The sequence below is a fragment of the Scyliorhinus canicula genome, chromosome 9 (assembly GCF_902713615.1).
Source record: "Scyliorhinus canicula chromosome 9, sScyCan1.1, whole genome shotgun sequence".
In the NCBI taxonomy this organism is placed as follows: Eukaryota; Metazoa; Chordata; class Chondrichthyes; order Carcharhiniformes; family Scyliorhinidae; genus Scyliorhinus; species Scyliorhinus canicula.
The window spans coordinates 55,577,279-55,591,960 of NC_052154.1; the positions used below are offsets into that span (position 1 = coordinate 55,577,279).

Sequence of the window (14,682 nt, forward strand, 5' to 3'; positions counted from 1 at the left end):
AGCACCTCATAGATGCTCAGTTGTGAGTTGCTGGATCTTTTTGAAGTCTATCCCATTTAGCACAGTGGTAGTGCCACACAACATGTGAAGGTGGGATTTTGTCTCTACAAGCAGACTTCTACCGATACTGTCATGGACAGATGTATCCGCAGCAGGCAGGTTGGTGAGGATTAGGTCAAGTAATTTTTTCCTCACCACCTGCTGCAGTCCCAGTCTAGCAGCTATGTCCTTTAGGACCCAGCAAGCTCAGTCAGTGTTGGTATCACCAAGCAACTCCCCCACCCAGAGTATATTCTGCACCCTTACCATCCTGCATGCTTCCTCCAAGTGGTGTTCAACATGAAGGACTGCTGATGGTGTTCGGTACGTGGTAATCAGCAGAAGGTTTCCTTGCCTGTGTTTAACCTGAAGCCATGAGACTTCATGGGGTCCGGAATCGATGTTGAGGGTAACTCCATCCTGACTGTATACCACTGTGCCACCACCTCATGCCAGGTCTATCCTACCAGTGAGACAGGACATACCCAGGAATGGTGATTATTGTATCTGGGACATTGTACGGTATGATTCCGTGAGTATGACTGCGTCAGGATGTTGCTTGACTAGTCTGTGTGACAGCACTCCCAACTTTGGCACAAGACCCCAGATGTTAGTGAGGAGGACTTTGCAGGGTCAACAGAGCTTGATTGCTGTTGTCTTTTCCTGTGTCTAGGTCGATACCTGGTTGTCCGCCTGGTTTCAATCCTTTTTTGTGTTTTCATATTGTGTTGGAATACAACTGAATGGCTCACTAGGCCATTTCAGAGGGCATTGCTGTGGGTCTGATTTCCTTCCCTAAAGGACATTCGTGAAACAGATGGGCTTTTAGGACAATCGACAATGGTTTCATGATCAACATTAGACTTTTATTCATAGATACTTAGAAGATACGAGCAGGAGGAGGCCTTTTGACCCTTTGAGCCTGCTCCGCCATTCATCGCGATCATGGCTGATCATCCAACGCAATAGCCTAATCCCGCTTTCTCCCCATAGCCTTTGATCCCATTCTCCCCAAGTGCTATATCCAGCCGCCCCTTGAATATTTTCAAAGTTTTAGCATCAACTACTTCCTGTGGTAATGAATTCCACAGGTTCACCACTCTTTGTGTGAAGAAAAAACTCCTTATCTCTGTCTGAAATGGTTTACCCTGAATCCTCAGGCTGTGACCCCTGGTTCTGGACACACCCTTCATTGGTAGCATCTTCCCTGCATCTACCTTGTCTAGTCCTGTTAGAATTTTATAAGTCTCTATGAAATCCCCCCTCATTCTTCTGAACTCTAGCGAGAACAATCCTAACCTAGTCAATCTCTCCTCATATGGCAGTCCCGCCATCCCTGGAATCAGTCTGGTCAATCTTCGCTGCACTACCTCGAGAGTAATAACATCCTTCCTCGGAGAAGGAGACCAAAACTGCACACAATACTCCAAGTGAGGCCTCACCAAGGCCCTGTACCAAGGCCCTGTATAATTCCAGACATTTTATTGAGTTTAAATTCCACTATCTGCCATGGTGGGATTCAAACCCAGGCACACAGATCATTACCCTGGGTCTCTGGATTGCTAGTCCAGTGACTATACCACTATGCCACCGTCTCCCCTGCCAGATAAGTTTAGTGGAGAATGTTTAGCTGAGTTCCTCTGTAGCAAGTGTTTATAGAAAGGGATTTGTTTGTTAAAATTGGATTGCGTAAATATTTTATTCTGTGGGACATTGCTGTTTTCTATTTATATCATGGTTCAGATTAAGTTACTAGGAGTAAATGATAAAATACATCAATTATCGACTGGCGGCTGAGTGAAGTATGCAATATATTGTATAATCTGCTGCACTATAGTGATTGTAAACATCTTACCCATTGAAGCAGATGCACAGCAGGTTTTAAATTATATGTGGCACTAGTGCAGAATGTAATATGATGCTGCCTGTCAAATCCGTTGCTGTATAACAGTACCTAATCAGAACCAGCTTCTTAAAGGGGCCCAATGCATTTGGTGACTGCCTTTGCAGACATGTTCATGCTGCAGTTTTAGCATTAATGTTGGTGGTTTTCCATTTTACTGTAATAATAAAATTACAGCGTACATTTTGGATTTGACTACATAGAGAAATAATATGACCCATCCTGGAGGAGGGTGCAACTCCATTGCTGTGTTAAGATGTGTTTATGACGTCCTCATGATATTTGTTCTCCTTGCATCTCTTGAACACTTTTTACCTCCACCTAGAATTTAAGCATCACCCAGTCTCAACACTTACAGAGCATTCACTCCAGCAGGGGCTAGATAATGGAAAAGAAAATTTATATCATAGCTTTCATGATAACTACATTTCAAAGTGCTTTCCAGCCAAAGATGTTTTTTTGAAGTGCAGTCGCTGTTATAGTGCAAGAAGTGTGAATGCTCCCCCCCCCCCCCCCACCCCCTGGTGAAGGTTTACCAATCGAACCATGATTGCAAATGGATACTGCCTAATATTTCAAAGAAGCTAATTATTGCATTAATTTTCTTTAAACAGTCAAGATTACATAGCTATTGGAAAAAGGTTGGAGCTCTAGACGCATCTACATATCCATGTATAGAGGCCTGCTTCCCAGATAAAATAATTGTTTACTTTGCCTTTGCAATGCTCTATCACCATGATGGCCATATGGTTGAAGGTTTCGGACAACAAAGATATACATCAATGATTTAGAATGATTCACTATTCTAAATGATTGGTGTTTCTGTTGACAATGTTTTATTGCTGTAATTTCACATCTTGAATGAGTTGTTGTAGATTTAATAAGAAGTGAGGCATTGCAGTGCAAAGTTTTGCAATGGTAGAAAGCAAATATAGAATGTATGAAAGACAAAATCTTTACCCAGAACCATGTGAAAACCATATTAATGATTTTTATTGTATCTATCATTTTATTTGCAGGTACCCATATGAGCGTATTGACGGGAGAGTTCGGGGAAACTTACGGCAAGCAGCAATTGACCGATTTAGCAAACCTGACTCTGACCGCTTTGTGTTCTTACTGTGCACAAGAGCTGGAGGTTTAGGCATCAATCTAACTGCAGCAGATACTTGTATCATTTTTGATTCCGACTGGAATCCACAGAATGACCTTCAGGTAATAAAAAAATAAAAGAGAAAATGAACTTTAAATATAGATTAAGTAAAGTTTGGTAATTAGGCACCTTTAGAAGAAATAGGCTTTTGTTTTGTTAGTTTTTTTAATGAGTGAACATTTTCTCACCCAAGTCTATAAAATCATTAGGGGAAAATTTGCTAATCCATGCATATTCCCAAAAATCCAACTAAGACCTCGACATTTTTTTAAAAAAAACTATTTTTATCCTTGTAATAAGATGCGTATTATTTGTCACATTTTGGTCACTACGGGCAATTTATCATGGCCAATCCATCTAACCTGCACGTCTTTGGACTGTGGGAGGAAACCGGAGGAAACCCACGCAGACACGCGGAGAACGTGCAGACTCCGCACAGACAGTGACCCAGCGGGGAATCGAACCTAGAACCCTGGCGCTGTGAAGCCACAGTGCTATCCACTTGTGCTACCGCGCTGCCAAAGGACAAAGCAAAAAGTTTAATGAGTAAAATTGAGTGTTAGTGAGAAAAGACAGTTTGTCAGGTTGCAAATCCTGCTGCAAAGTGTCAGAAGTCAAAATGCACAATTTACAAAACTGATCCCCCCCCCTTGCTTGAAACACTTGGTCAATCAGGGCTGGCAGTGGATAGCTGAAAGCCAGCAGCACTGATCAGTCAACCCATTCTAGATGCAACTCATTTCTGTGCGAGGCCTTTGTGATGTACATCCCAAGAGGATCTGGAGCCACTGGAATTCCAACAGGCTTTAATGAAATCCATAGGGATGGGAGTAGGTCATTCATCCCCTCAAGTCTGCTCTGCCATTCGGTCAGATCAAGGCTGACTTGTACTTTCGTTCCATTTACCCACCTTTGCTCCGTATCCCATATACCCTTGCCTAGCAAAAATTTATCAGTGACAGTCTGGAATTGCCTGTTGGGAGAGGGAGTTCCAAAGTGCTTCCTGATTTGCTTACCTAGTAGCCTGGTTCTAATTTTGGAATTGTCTTCTTGTCCTGGATTGGTCACTAGAGGGAAATGGCTTCTCTATCTACCCTAAACTATCAATTACCTGAGTCATTTTAAAAAGCTCGATTAGAGCTCCCTCAGCTTTCTAAGGATCCCCAGGAATGATCAAGCCAAATTTATGCAACCCCCCCAACCCTTCCCCAACTTCTGAAGAGTGCTGTGTCAGCATGTTTTAAATCTAGTCGAACTACACTGGGTGATGTTTGAATTATTGTGTGACCAATAAGACTAAAATTATGTCAATATAAATTAAACTCCTTTTGAGAGCACGAGGAGGAGCAGAAATGTCACTATTTAGGATGCATATTCAGAGTTTTAATGTCGTGGTGATCTGGTTGATTTCAACAAGGGCATTGTGCAGCAGCATTATTAACAGTGATTAGGAATGGGAAAAAGATTCCCGCACTACTGCCACTACCATGTTGCATGTCCGCATCGGCTGATGTTGAAGACTGGATAACACTTGGCTGTATTAGCTCTCCCAGTCAAATAACTACGGTCAAACATAAAAACGGGTCCACAAAAGATGTCTGTGCCTTTAGAATTGTACAAAGCATAAGCAGCATCAAGTTGAATACAGCTTTTACTTTAAACAATTTTGTAAAATGATACTACATTGATTAACTAGCCAAGGGGCCTGACTTCCTTCCATGAAAGCCTTTTGTGAATTTGCCCTCTGGCTGCTAATATTTTAGATCACGGAGGTGGAAATGGTTGTGTGGCATATTGATTTGATAAAATACGATGAGTTCCTCATTTTGTGGCTTAATGTTTAAAATCTGTGGTGTACTGTTGCACTAGTCAGTGGCTTTTCTGTTTGAAGGCTCAAGCTCGATGTCACAGGATTGGTCAGAACAAAGCTGTGAAAGTTTACAGGCTAATAACTCGGAACTCGTATGAACGGGAGATGTTTGACAAAGCGAGTCTGAAGTTGGGTCTCGACAAAGCTGTGCTGCAGAGTATGAATGGACGAGAAAACAGTGTTGGCGGGGTATGTAATGAAAATATTGTTTTGTAAAATGTTACATGATATCCTGATTATTCACATTGACCGAACATCAATTATACAGTGATGTGAGAGATTATGACTGGTGTAAATAAGGTAGAAATCGGCTAATACTGCAAGGACTAGAGGACACACATCTCAGGTTTTTGGATAAGAGATACAGGGGAGGATATGAGAAAGAACCTTTTTAAGCAACAACTGGTAATGACCTGAAACTCGCTGCCTATGAAGATGATGAAAGCAGAAACGATTAATAATTCCCAAAGAAAATTGGATGGACACTTGAGCAAAATAAATTTGAAGGGACTGATTGGATTGCTCTACATAGGGCCAACATGAACTTGATGGGCCAAATGTATTGTGATGATTCTCTGTCTCTAGTCTCGAGTTTGAGAAAATATTCAGCTTTTACTGTTCATCTTTTATTCTGTGAATATTAACAATAATTTTCCAATTCAGGGCTGCTCGATTTGTTTCCATTGCTGTTCTTTTGATTAAAGATGTTTTTCCCCACTGTCCCATTGAAATATTATCTACAGGACGAAATGAGACAATTGCATTCCATCTGATGCCCCCTTGTGTTAAGAGTTCAACTCTTTTTGCCCCCAGCTTTCACTCTGACTTGTTACCTCAAAAAGTATTTTCTCTTTCTTAAGGAGGCAGGTTCTGCAGGTGCTGGGCAGCTGTTGCAACTTCACTCAACCCACCAGCAATTCACCTTGAGGGCTTTGATGGTGAACAACAGTTGGCAATTCTATCAAAACAACCAAGCTCAGCTTGTCAGCACCAGGTGCTGTTTAGCACGCTGGGCTAAATCGCTGGCTTCGAAAGCAGACCAAGGCAGGCCAGCAGCACGGTTCGATTCCCATAACAGCCTCCCCGAACAGGCGCCGGAATGTGGCGACTAGGGGCTTTTCACAGTAACTTAATTGAAGCCTACTCGTGACAATAAGCGATTTTCATTTAATTTCATTTCATTTCAGGTGTACAAAAAGCACCCATTCCTGGATGCGGTTGTTGGAATAGTGAGAATCCTAGCGTTGTAAAGAGGAGATGGGGAGGGAGGCTGTGGGGTTGAAGATGGGAATTTGACAGCTTGGATATCGGCAGCTGTCTTGAAAAGTGATGGACTGAAAAGGAATCCACTTTGAACATAGATAATGTAGTCTAATATGGTGCATTTCATTTTCATACCTGTGAAGATAACCAGAATAATGGCCTGTGTAATGCCAATAGATCAGATCTGTACATTGAGTTAGCACAGTCAGTTTGATCCGTAAACACATAACTAACTTTTCAAAAGTATTTTTATTGAAGTTTTTCCATTTTAACAAAGTACGCAACAAAACCACAGGATTAGTACAGTTAGCAAAAGTGTCTCAACATACATCGATACAGAGGAACACAGGAGAGCAGCAATACAGTAGGCCCAGTAAAATCTATAAAGGTGGTACCTCTATATGCATCACTAGAGAACAAGGGAGAGGAGGATAAAGCCATGAAAACATGGTAAAATGGTGCACACCTTCCCACACAGCGATTGATCGCAATAACCACGGGAATTCAGGATAAGATCTTGGTGCCATGTTTTGGTGCGCACCAGACATGCCCATGTCTTCCTCAACACCAGAGACACCAATATCACACTGTAACATCGTCCTGGATATCAGATCCGTCTATACCCTTGAAGTAGCCAATCATGGATTCTTTAACCCCGCAATGACAAAATAAAAATGTTCAGAAAACAATTGTGAAAACACCAGTTTTAAAAGGATATTTTACATGTATCACAAGATGCATCAAAACCCCAAACTCAGGCACAGTACAGAACGATCATCGTTCCACATATTTATACAGAGAGGGCCATTGAATACTCATACAATAGATTGTAGTCAGTGCCTCCCAAGGAACTAACCAAGACAGGATAGGGTCTCAGGATAAAAAGGACCAGGGCACAGCCAGATGCCTGTGGTCCTCTGGTGCACGTCCCTTATCAGAAGACAAAGAAGAACAAAGGCTACTCGTTCAAACCTCACTTGGCCTCTCATAACAGCCCGACCAAGAAGGAACGTCCCACCCATAAGAAGGGCAACAGGATACCAGGCACAGTACAGGACCTGACCCAGCCCTGCACCATATGCACTTAGGAGTCAGTAAACCAAGGATACTCAGAATATATCAAGACTCAGCTTCTCAGGATGTCCCTACTAAGTGCCTTCGAGAAGGGATGTCCCGAGCATCAGGGGGGGCAACAGGACAATGGACCTCGCCTAGTTCAGCACATACAAGAGTCGGTTGCCCCCAGGATATTCAGCACATACCGTGACACACCACCCAGCCAGCCTCACTCCTCGCTAACCACACCCAGGCCAGTACACTGGCCCCAGTGACATGAGAAAAATAATGTCATCATAAATCAAGGAGACCCCACCAGCAAGGAGAAGACAAATCGTTAAGTCATCCATCAATTGGGTGTCTTGGGAGGGCGCTGGTTCACCCCACCACTGATAAGATAAGGGAAACCCCCCCCCCCCTCCCCCAACCCAGTAGACCAAATTAGGACCTGCAACAGCACACTGCCCATTCAGATAAAGCGAAGAAACCCCCCTCCCTCTCCAAAGGAAGGAACACCCAAATTAATCAAAGAACGTCGGGCCCAGGCAAGCACTGTATGTCATTGGTAGGAGGGTACTGGGGACAGAGCACCGGTGCCTCAACTGAGACAAAAACACTGCCTCCCCATGGAAGCCCACCTAAATAAGGGAAGGCACTCGTAAAGCCAGGATATGAGACCACTTGAAGCAGGGTGTCCATCTCCCTCATCAAGCTTACCCTCAGACAGAAGATGGGCTCCAACAAAGCAGATCAACAGCATACAGACCCTCACTCCATCAGATCAAGCAAGGATTAACCGACCACTCCCAAGGGTGTAGCACCACTTACTGGCCTCCACAACTCCAGAGACACCAAATCACAAAGAAGAATCACGAGGAACCCAGTCCTCTCTAGGATGCATGACCTGTCCGGGCGTCCATAGGAGACGAGCACGGATTCTTAAGCCTCAAAATAACAAAAATACAACATTAAAACCCTCACACTGTTGGTTCTAACTGGGGGTTTTCCTCAATCCAAGTGTGGACTTATCTAGTCCTGCCACCCACCACCCTACCCTGGCTCTACTCATCTCTATAAACAAGGTGAGGGTGCCTAAAAATGCACTCCGTTCTCCTAAACGCAAGGATTACAGCACGTTAAAAAAAGGGCAAAACTATGCACAAACCACATGTCACATTACGGATTCCGTACAGTTTTTGCCAGAACAGAATAGCATCTAGATGCCGAGAGCACCACCGAGGCGGAGGCCCGCTCACCAGCAAACCCACGAGTACAAGCTGGGCCTCAACCCAGCCGCTTCAAACCACCTCAATCAAACAAGGATTCTTTTGATTTAACTTGGCTCCCCATCACCAAAATCTTGCCAGGATCTTTGAGGAACCTAGGATAACACATTTATCCCAAAAGTAAGTAATTATGGGATATGCGTTAGGATAAAATACAAGATTAAAAGACTAGAGCCAGAACTCTCAGCTGCTCCCACTCTCTCATCACGTGACCCCCATAACTAATTTTTTTAAATGTATTTTGCATTTTGGGAGATCTCAAGATGACCATCAGCACCTTATTATTGATCGCCTTTTTAAAAAAATGCTTTTTTCAAAAATTGTAAACCTTTTAAAAAATCTATTATTTATGTAGATGCAGCAAATGTCCAAGAAAGAAATTGAAGACCTACTTCGCCGGGGTGCCTATGGTGCAATAATGGATGAAGAAGACGAAGGTTCAAAATTCTGCGAGGAAGACATTGATCAGATTCTCATGCGACGAACAAAAACAATTACTATTGAATCGGAAGGCAGAGGTTCGACATTTGCAAAGGTAACTTTAATCAGTATCAGACAGCATGGCCTGACAGAATTACATTGCTGTCAAAGTGTGCGCGGGAAAAAGCTACTTTGAAAACGAAACGGACCTCAGGCCGGGATAGGGTGCTGGTCTCGATATCTTTACAAAGGCAAGACTTTATTAAATGATAGTTTTAAAGGACTTTCCGTTCTGTGGTGGTTTCTCAATGTTCGTAAATGAATGGTAAAATAGTTCAGGTTTTCATACTACTTCCAATTGGTTTTGATAAAATGCCACATTGAAATATGGTGGTTAGGTTCCTTGTTAACGAAATCTCTTAAATTGTATATGGGAAAGCATGTTAAAAAGGTATTTTCTCCTAGAATTAAAAATACACCATTTCCTATGTTTAGATTTTCTTTTATTGCTCACTGATCTGCAAGTAGCATCAACACACACAGTAAGTCAGCAAAGATAGTTCATTCCCTTTCCTGCTACTCTTTCTGTGCTGCCCGTCGCTTCTTCAACATTTCACCTTCCAGTAACTCCTGCCTTCCTGGGGTCCTTCTCTTCCCCTCTCTGCAGCACTGGCCCACTATCACCGCACCCACTATGTTGTCCCCACACCCTGCCTAGCCAGCTCTTTTGAACGCCCCAGACCCTCCTGCCCCCTCCCTCCTCCCCCTGCTGTGCAACCTATTACTCACTAATGCCTATTTATACGATTACAGAATGACAAGGCAATGAGTAATTCTAAAACTTCCTATATCCATATTACTAATGGAAATTATCCATGTCAACTTGTCATTCAGCAATTGATAAATTATATCCATAATGGGAGAAGGTGAAATGAGAGTGACAACAGCAACTAAGACTTTGTGAATATTCAGTGAGCACAACTGAAGGGCTTTTATTGAAAAGACAGATGAAAGTTTCCAATGTTTTAATGCAAATTTAAACTGCCATTCAGCTGTTCGTCTTTTCATAGATTTATCTAAATTATGTTACTGTAATATAATTTGTAAAATGTATACACATTGATCAGTAGTGCTAAATTTAAATATGTGGGGCATGATTCTCCAGTTTTGATTCCAAGTGCTCCCGCCAGCAAGTTGGAAGCTTTTTTCCCCGCTGGCGCTAGGAACGTTGCTCAGGTGGCATTCAAGGGCACTTGGAAACTTATTTTGAGGTCCAGGATTTTCACTGGGCTTGATAAGGGCAAGGCCTAAACTCACTGACGGGTCCCACTCCTCCGAGATCAGGGCGCCCCGATCTCAGAATAATCATGCAGCCACCTGCCGCCACCCCCACTCACCCATCAAGTGAGCGACACCCAGTTATGGGCTAGCCAGATGCCCTTCACCTTTCAGGCCTCCCTCAGATTCCTCCCTTCAGACCCCGCTCCTTGGCAGTGCCAACCTGGCACTGTGGACTCCAAGGGACTGCACACCATTTCCACACTTGCCTCCAGGATGCCAAGTGGGGTCCTTTAGGGGAGGTGAGGATCAGGGGGGCTTGGCCACAAGTCGAGGGTCTTGATGGGAGTCGTTTGGCAAGTCTCCTCTCTGTAGCTTTCAGCGTCAAATTTTAGTTTAAAGTTTTGCTTCTGTAGCCTTTAAACCCTTTGATGTATTTCCCAGCATGTCAAATAAAAATACTTGTCAGATGAAGGTAAAAGTCTTCCCTATAACCTGCTGGAAACCTTTGAAGTGCTTTTTTTCACAGTCAATTTAATTCCACTTTAATTTCTTGGAACATCTGGACATGCTTAGAAGCCTAAAAGCTTTAAACTGCATTGTTTACATTCAGTTTCACAGTCCATTACCTTTCACAAGCCTCTTGATTGCCGGGTCCAGGCAATTTCAAAGGAGAGTAAACCATTGCTTGTTTTTGTATCTCGGGGGCAGTTCATTAGCACTTAGGTGCTTCCTCTTTTGACCAATGCTCTTTCTAACCTCAGTTTCTTTTGAAGAGGCTGACTCTTTGTTCTGAGGAGCTTCCAAGAAAGACCAGGGGCAGCATTCGGACAGATCTTTGAACTTGATAGGGGAGATATCAAAGGGTTTCAAGGTTACAGAAGGAAGATGTTCACCTTCACCTGACAGATCTTTTAATTTGACATGCTGGGAGACAGTCAAGGGTTCGAACACATCAGAGGGAAGACTTTAAACTAAAACTTGACATGCTGAAAGACAGTTTAATGATGCTCAAAACGACAGAGGGATGACCTGCCAAATGACCCCCATCCTGGGAAAAACATACACCTCCCCTGAAGGACACCCCTTTGAACCCTGGGGACAAGGATAGAGAGCGCACTTGCCCCTTTGCTCCCCCCTCAGGACCCTGCTTTTCAGGACTTGCACCAATTCACACCAGCATGACTCCTGGCTGGGGGTGCTGGAGGATCCCAGGAGGCCAGGGAATCGAGCTTCCTGCCCGATAATGGCTTTGAAATTAAGTTAAATGCCCGGTGGGAATCCCGTTTTTGTCCTCCCGCCTGATTCAGCGGTCCCCCGTGTAGTTTACATAGCTCACTATAACTTGATTGTTTTTAAACCACAGTCTGCATGACTCTGCAGTTCATGAGTCTCAGCGGTCTAGCCTGCGGTATCCCTGTTAGTTGGATATTATTTGCACGCTTATTTTTATCCATTCCTTTCTTAGTTTGCTGTTTTGGCCTAATTGAACAATGTAGGCCTAATTAGTTGAAAGGAGCTACTACTTCCTGACTAAGCTTGGCAGGGTTACATTTTGTAAAATGAGTTTGAGATCAGTGGGCTAACAATCGCTTCAAACACCTTGTCACAAGATTGATTGAAGAAAAATAGAATGCTCTTGTGTAATTCCAGCACTTTTAAATGTGAGAGTAGCACCATCTTCAATGAAGTCCATCATTAACTCACAACAGTTGTGTATCTAAAATGACAGTATTCATGTGCGGCCCATGAAGGGATGGAGCTTGAACATCTGAGATAGAGACCATTTCCTAATTTTTGCATCAGGGTGATGGTCTGCTCGAATCAAAACTCCAGTTGGGCTCGGTTTCTCATGAATAAGTCAAATTCCATTTTTAATGAATGAAATATGTTAAATTTTAATCAATGATTTATAAATTGGATTTTCTTGTTTTCATCTTCTGAGAGAAAAAAGATGTTCACAATTGAATCTGTGAACTCTTAAGTGAGTCATTCAAATATTAGGACCATGACTTTGCCTTTTGTGGTGTAGGTTCCAAGTTTAATGACCTGTACAATGATCAGTGTTTGGATAATTTCTTGAATTGTATGACATATCTTCAAGAATTAATTTAACTGTTTCAGGCAAGTTTTGTTGCATCAGGCAACAGAAGTGACATTGCTTTGGACGATCCTAACTTCTGGCAGAAATGGGCAAAGAAGGCAGAAATCGACCTCGAAGCCATACATGGAAGGGTTAGTCACCAGTTTCAGTTGAGCATTCATGTCATCTGAGTATTTCACAATGTGGCCTCAAAACACCTGTAAGATTCAAAGATTTCTTCCGCAATTAACCTGCAAAGAAAGTAAGTTTTCTTTTTTGATAATTCTCTTTACAGAACAGTTTAGTTATTGACACTCCAAGAGTAAGGAAACAAACCAGACCTTACAATGCTGCAAAAGATGAGTTGGCGGAATTATCAGAAGCAGACAGTGATGGGGAGGATAAACCCAAACTACGCAGGCCTTATGATCGATGTCATGCATATGGAAGAACAGAGTGCTTCAGAATTGAGAAGAACCTGCTAATTTATGGGTATAAAATATCTCCAAAACTTTCTGCAGCAATCAGGAAACTATGGGTGGAATTCTCTGGCACGCCACCGGTCGGCACGGCGCCGGTCGAGGTATGCGCCGACTCTCCGGCATGGGGCGGCGCGCCATTCTCCGGCCCGGATGGGCCGAGCGGCTGTCACCAAAAAGCCGAGTCACGCCGGCACCGTTCTAACTTCCTTTGAGCCGGCGGGACCTCGCCATTTAAGGGGGCGACCTGTGGGGGATTCTTCCATAAGAATTTGTAATTTATCTTTCTAATTGTTTCAGCACTAAAAGGAGACTAAGATTGCCTTGTTTTTTTTTATAGAATAGTAATTTCTCCAAGGAGTTGATAAAGGTGAGCCAGAGAATAGACTATGAGCATGATCTGCCGGCCGTGTCCCACCGGAACTGGGGTGCGACGCAGCCGGAAGATCTGGGATAAGGCCTCCCTGGGATTCACAACGACCGTTATGCCTAGCAAGATCTAACCAGACAGGCAGAGGCCCCTGAGTGGTCGGCCACCGGACAGGGGATGGCACCGTGGCACTGCTGGTACCACCTGGGCAACTTGGCAGTGCCATCTTGGTGGGTAGTGAGAAGGAGCCAGCTGGCATTCTGCCTGCGCCGGTATCGGGCCTAGAGATGCCCTGTCTCTGGGGGGGGGGGGGGGGGGGGGGGGGGGGGGGGGGTGACCCCCTTATAGGTAAGTTGGGCCATTGAGGAAGAGTGGGGGGCTTGAGTGATCGGGATGCCATTTAAAAATGGCTTTCCGATCTCTTCCTGCACAGAGGACCTCCGCTCGCCAGAACTCCTCGGTGCAGGAAATGATGATGTGCAGCTCCAGGGGTGGGGGGGAGGGTGCCTTCCCTGCTGGGGCACTAAGAACAAAAGAGTGCAGTTAGATGGCAGGGTCGTAGCTCCGGGAATGACCCAGCAAATCCCGTCCAGAACTGTCCTTTTTCCCCCTGTTAAATCACAACTGATGTCATAATAACAGGAATCTTGTACTCTGCAAATCATTTTTTAAAAATAACCGGCGTGTTCTCGTGAAAATGTTAACATAACTTTCAATCAGGATAACAAGCTTAATATAAATCATGAGCTGATCAATACTTTTGAGGTAAATATATCAACAGATATCTTGTGATGTTGCTTGCAATAGGGCAGGTGATAGGCTGTTGCATAAGGACAGAAGATGGTCTACCATGTAAAGTACCAAAGAACCGTCAGTGTCTCCTGAGGCCGCCACCAAGCTGCTAACCATTTTTAAGTAAGCCCGAGGTCAGGATAGTTAGAGATTGATTATGGTTGTGTCAGGGAATATTGCAGACTGGAGCTATCAGTTTCATAGTGCAGCAGAGAATTACCCCTTACTAACCTGTCTAAGGGCTTTCTGCCCCATTGACACATGAAATGGAAAGAAAGAATTTGCACTTGTATGAAGCAGGAGCTAAAGTACCATGGAAAATGGCCGAAAAATGACCCCCCCCCCCCCCCCCCCCCCCCCCCCCCACACGACCAAAAAAACAAAGTTATAAATATAGAATGAGCCGTGCATAGGCTTGCCAGAGTTGGTATCTAGCTGAAGTTCATGAAATAATTTTTAGTTTGGTCGGGCTCGGTCTATTTTTTTTTTCCTCCTTACTAGCTTTATTACAAGATAATTACTGGGGTTTTTTTTGTAATTGGTGAGATTCATACCTGTTCCCTGTTCATTTATTTCCAGATTCGTTCTACCTTTTCAGTTTTACTCTGCGTTTTTATGAAATATTTTTTGAATCTACTGGGTGCAAGTATGATGTACACTTTGCATATGCGGCAGATTCTGTGGGCTAAT

The 14,682-nt window shown here is 43.6% G+C and overlaps 1 protein-coding gene across 12 annotated transcripts in view; it reads left to right on the forward strand.

Annotated features, from left to right (window-relative positions):
• Positions 1–14,682, forward strand: part of chd9 (chromodomain helicase DNA binding protein 9) — a 268,042-nt gene that overhangs the window by 196,738 nt on the left and 56,622 nt on the right. For all 12 annotated transcript variants that reach the window (XM_038806710.1, XM_038806712.1, XM_038806713.1 and 9 more), the window contains 5 exons: positions 2,962–3,157; positions 4,987–5,154; positions 8,926–9,105; positions 12,393–12,503; positions 12,647–12,843. In XM_038806710.1, coding sequence (XP_038662638.1) covers positions 2,962–3,157; positions 4,987–5,154; positions 8,926–9,105; positions 12,393–12,503; positions 12,647–12,843 — 852 coding nt within the window. The remainder of the gene's footprint in view (positions 1–2,961; positions 3,158–4,986; positions 5,155–8,925; positions 9,106–12,392; positions 12,504–12,646; positions 12,844–14,682) is intronic.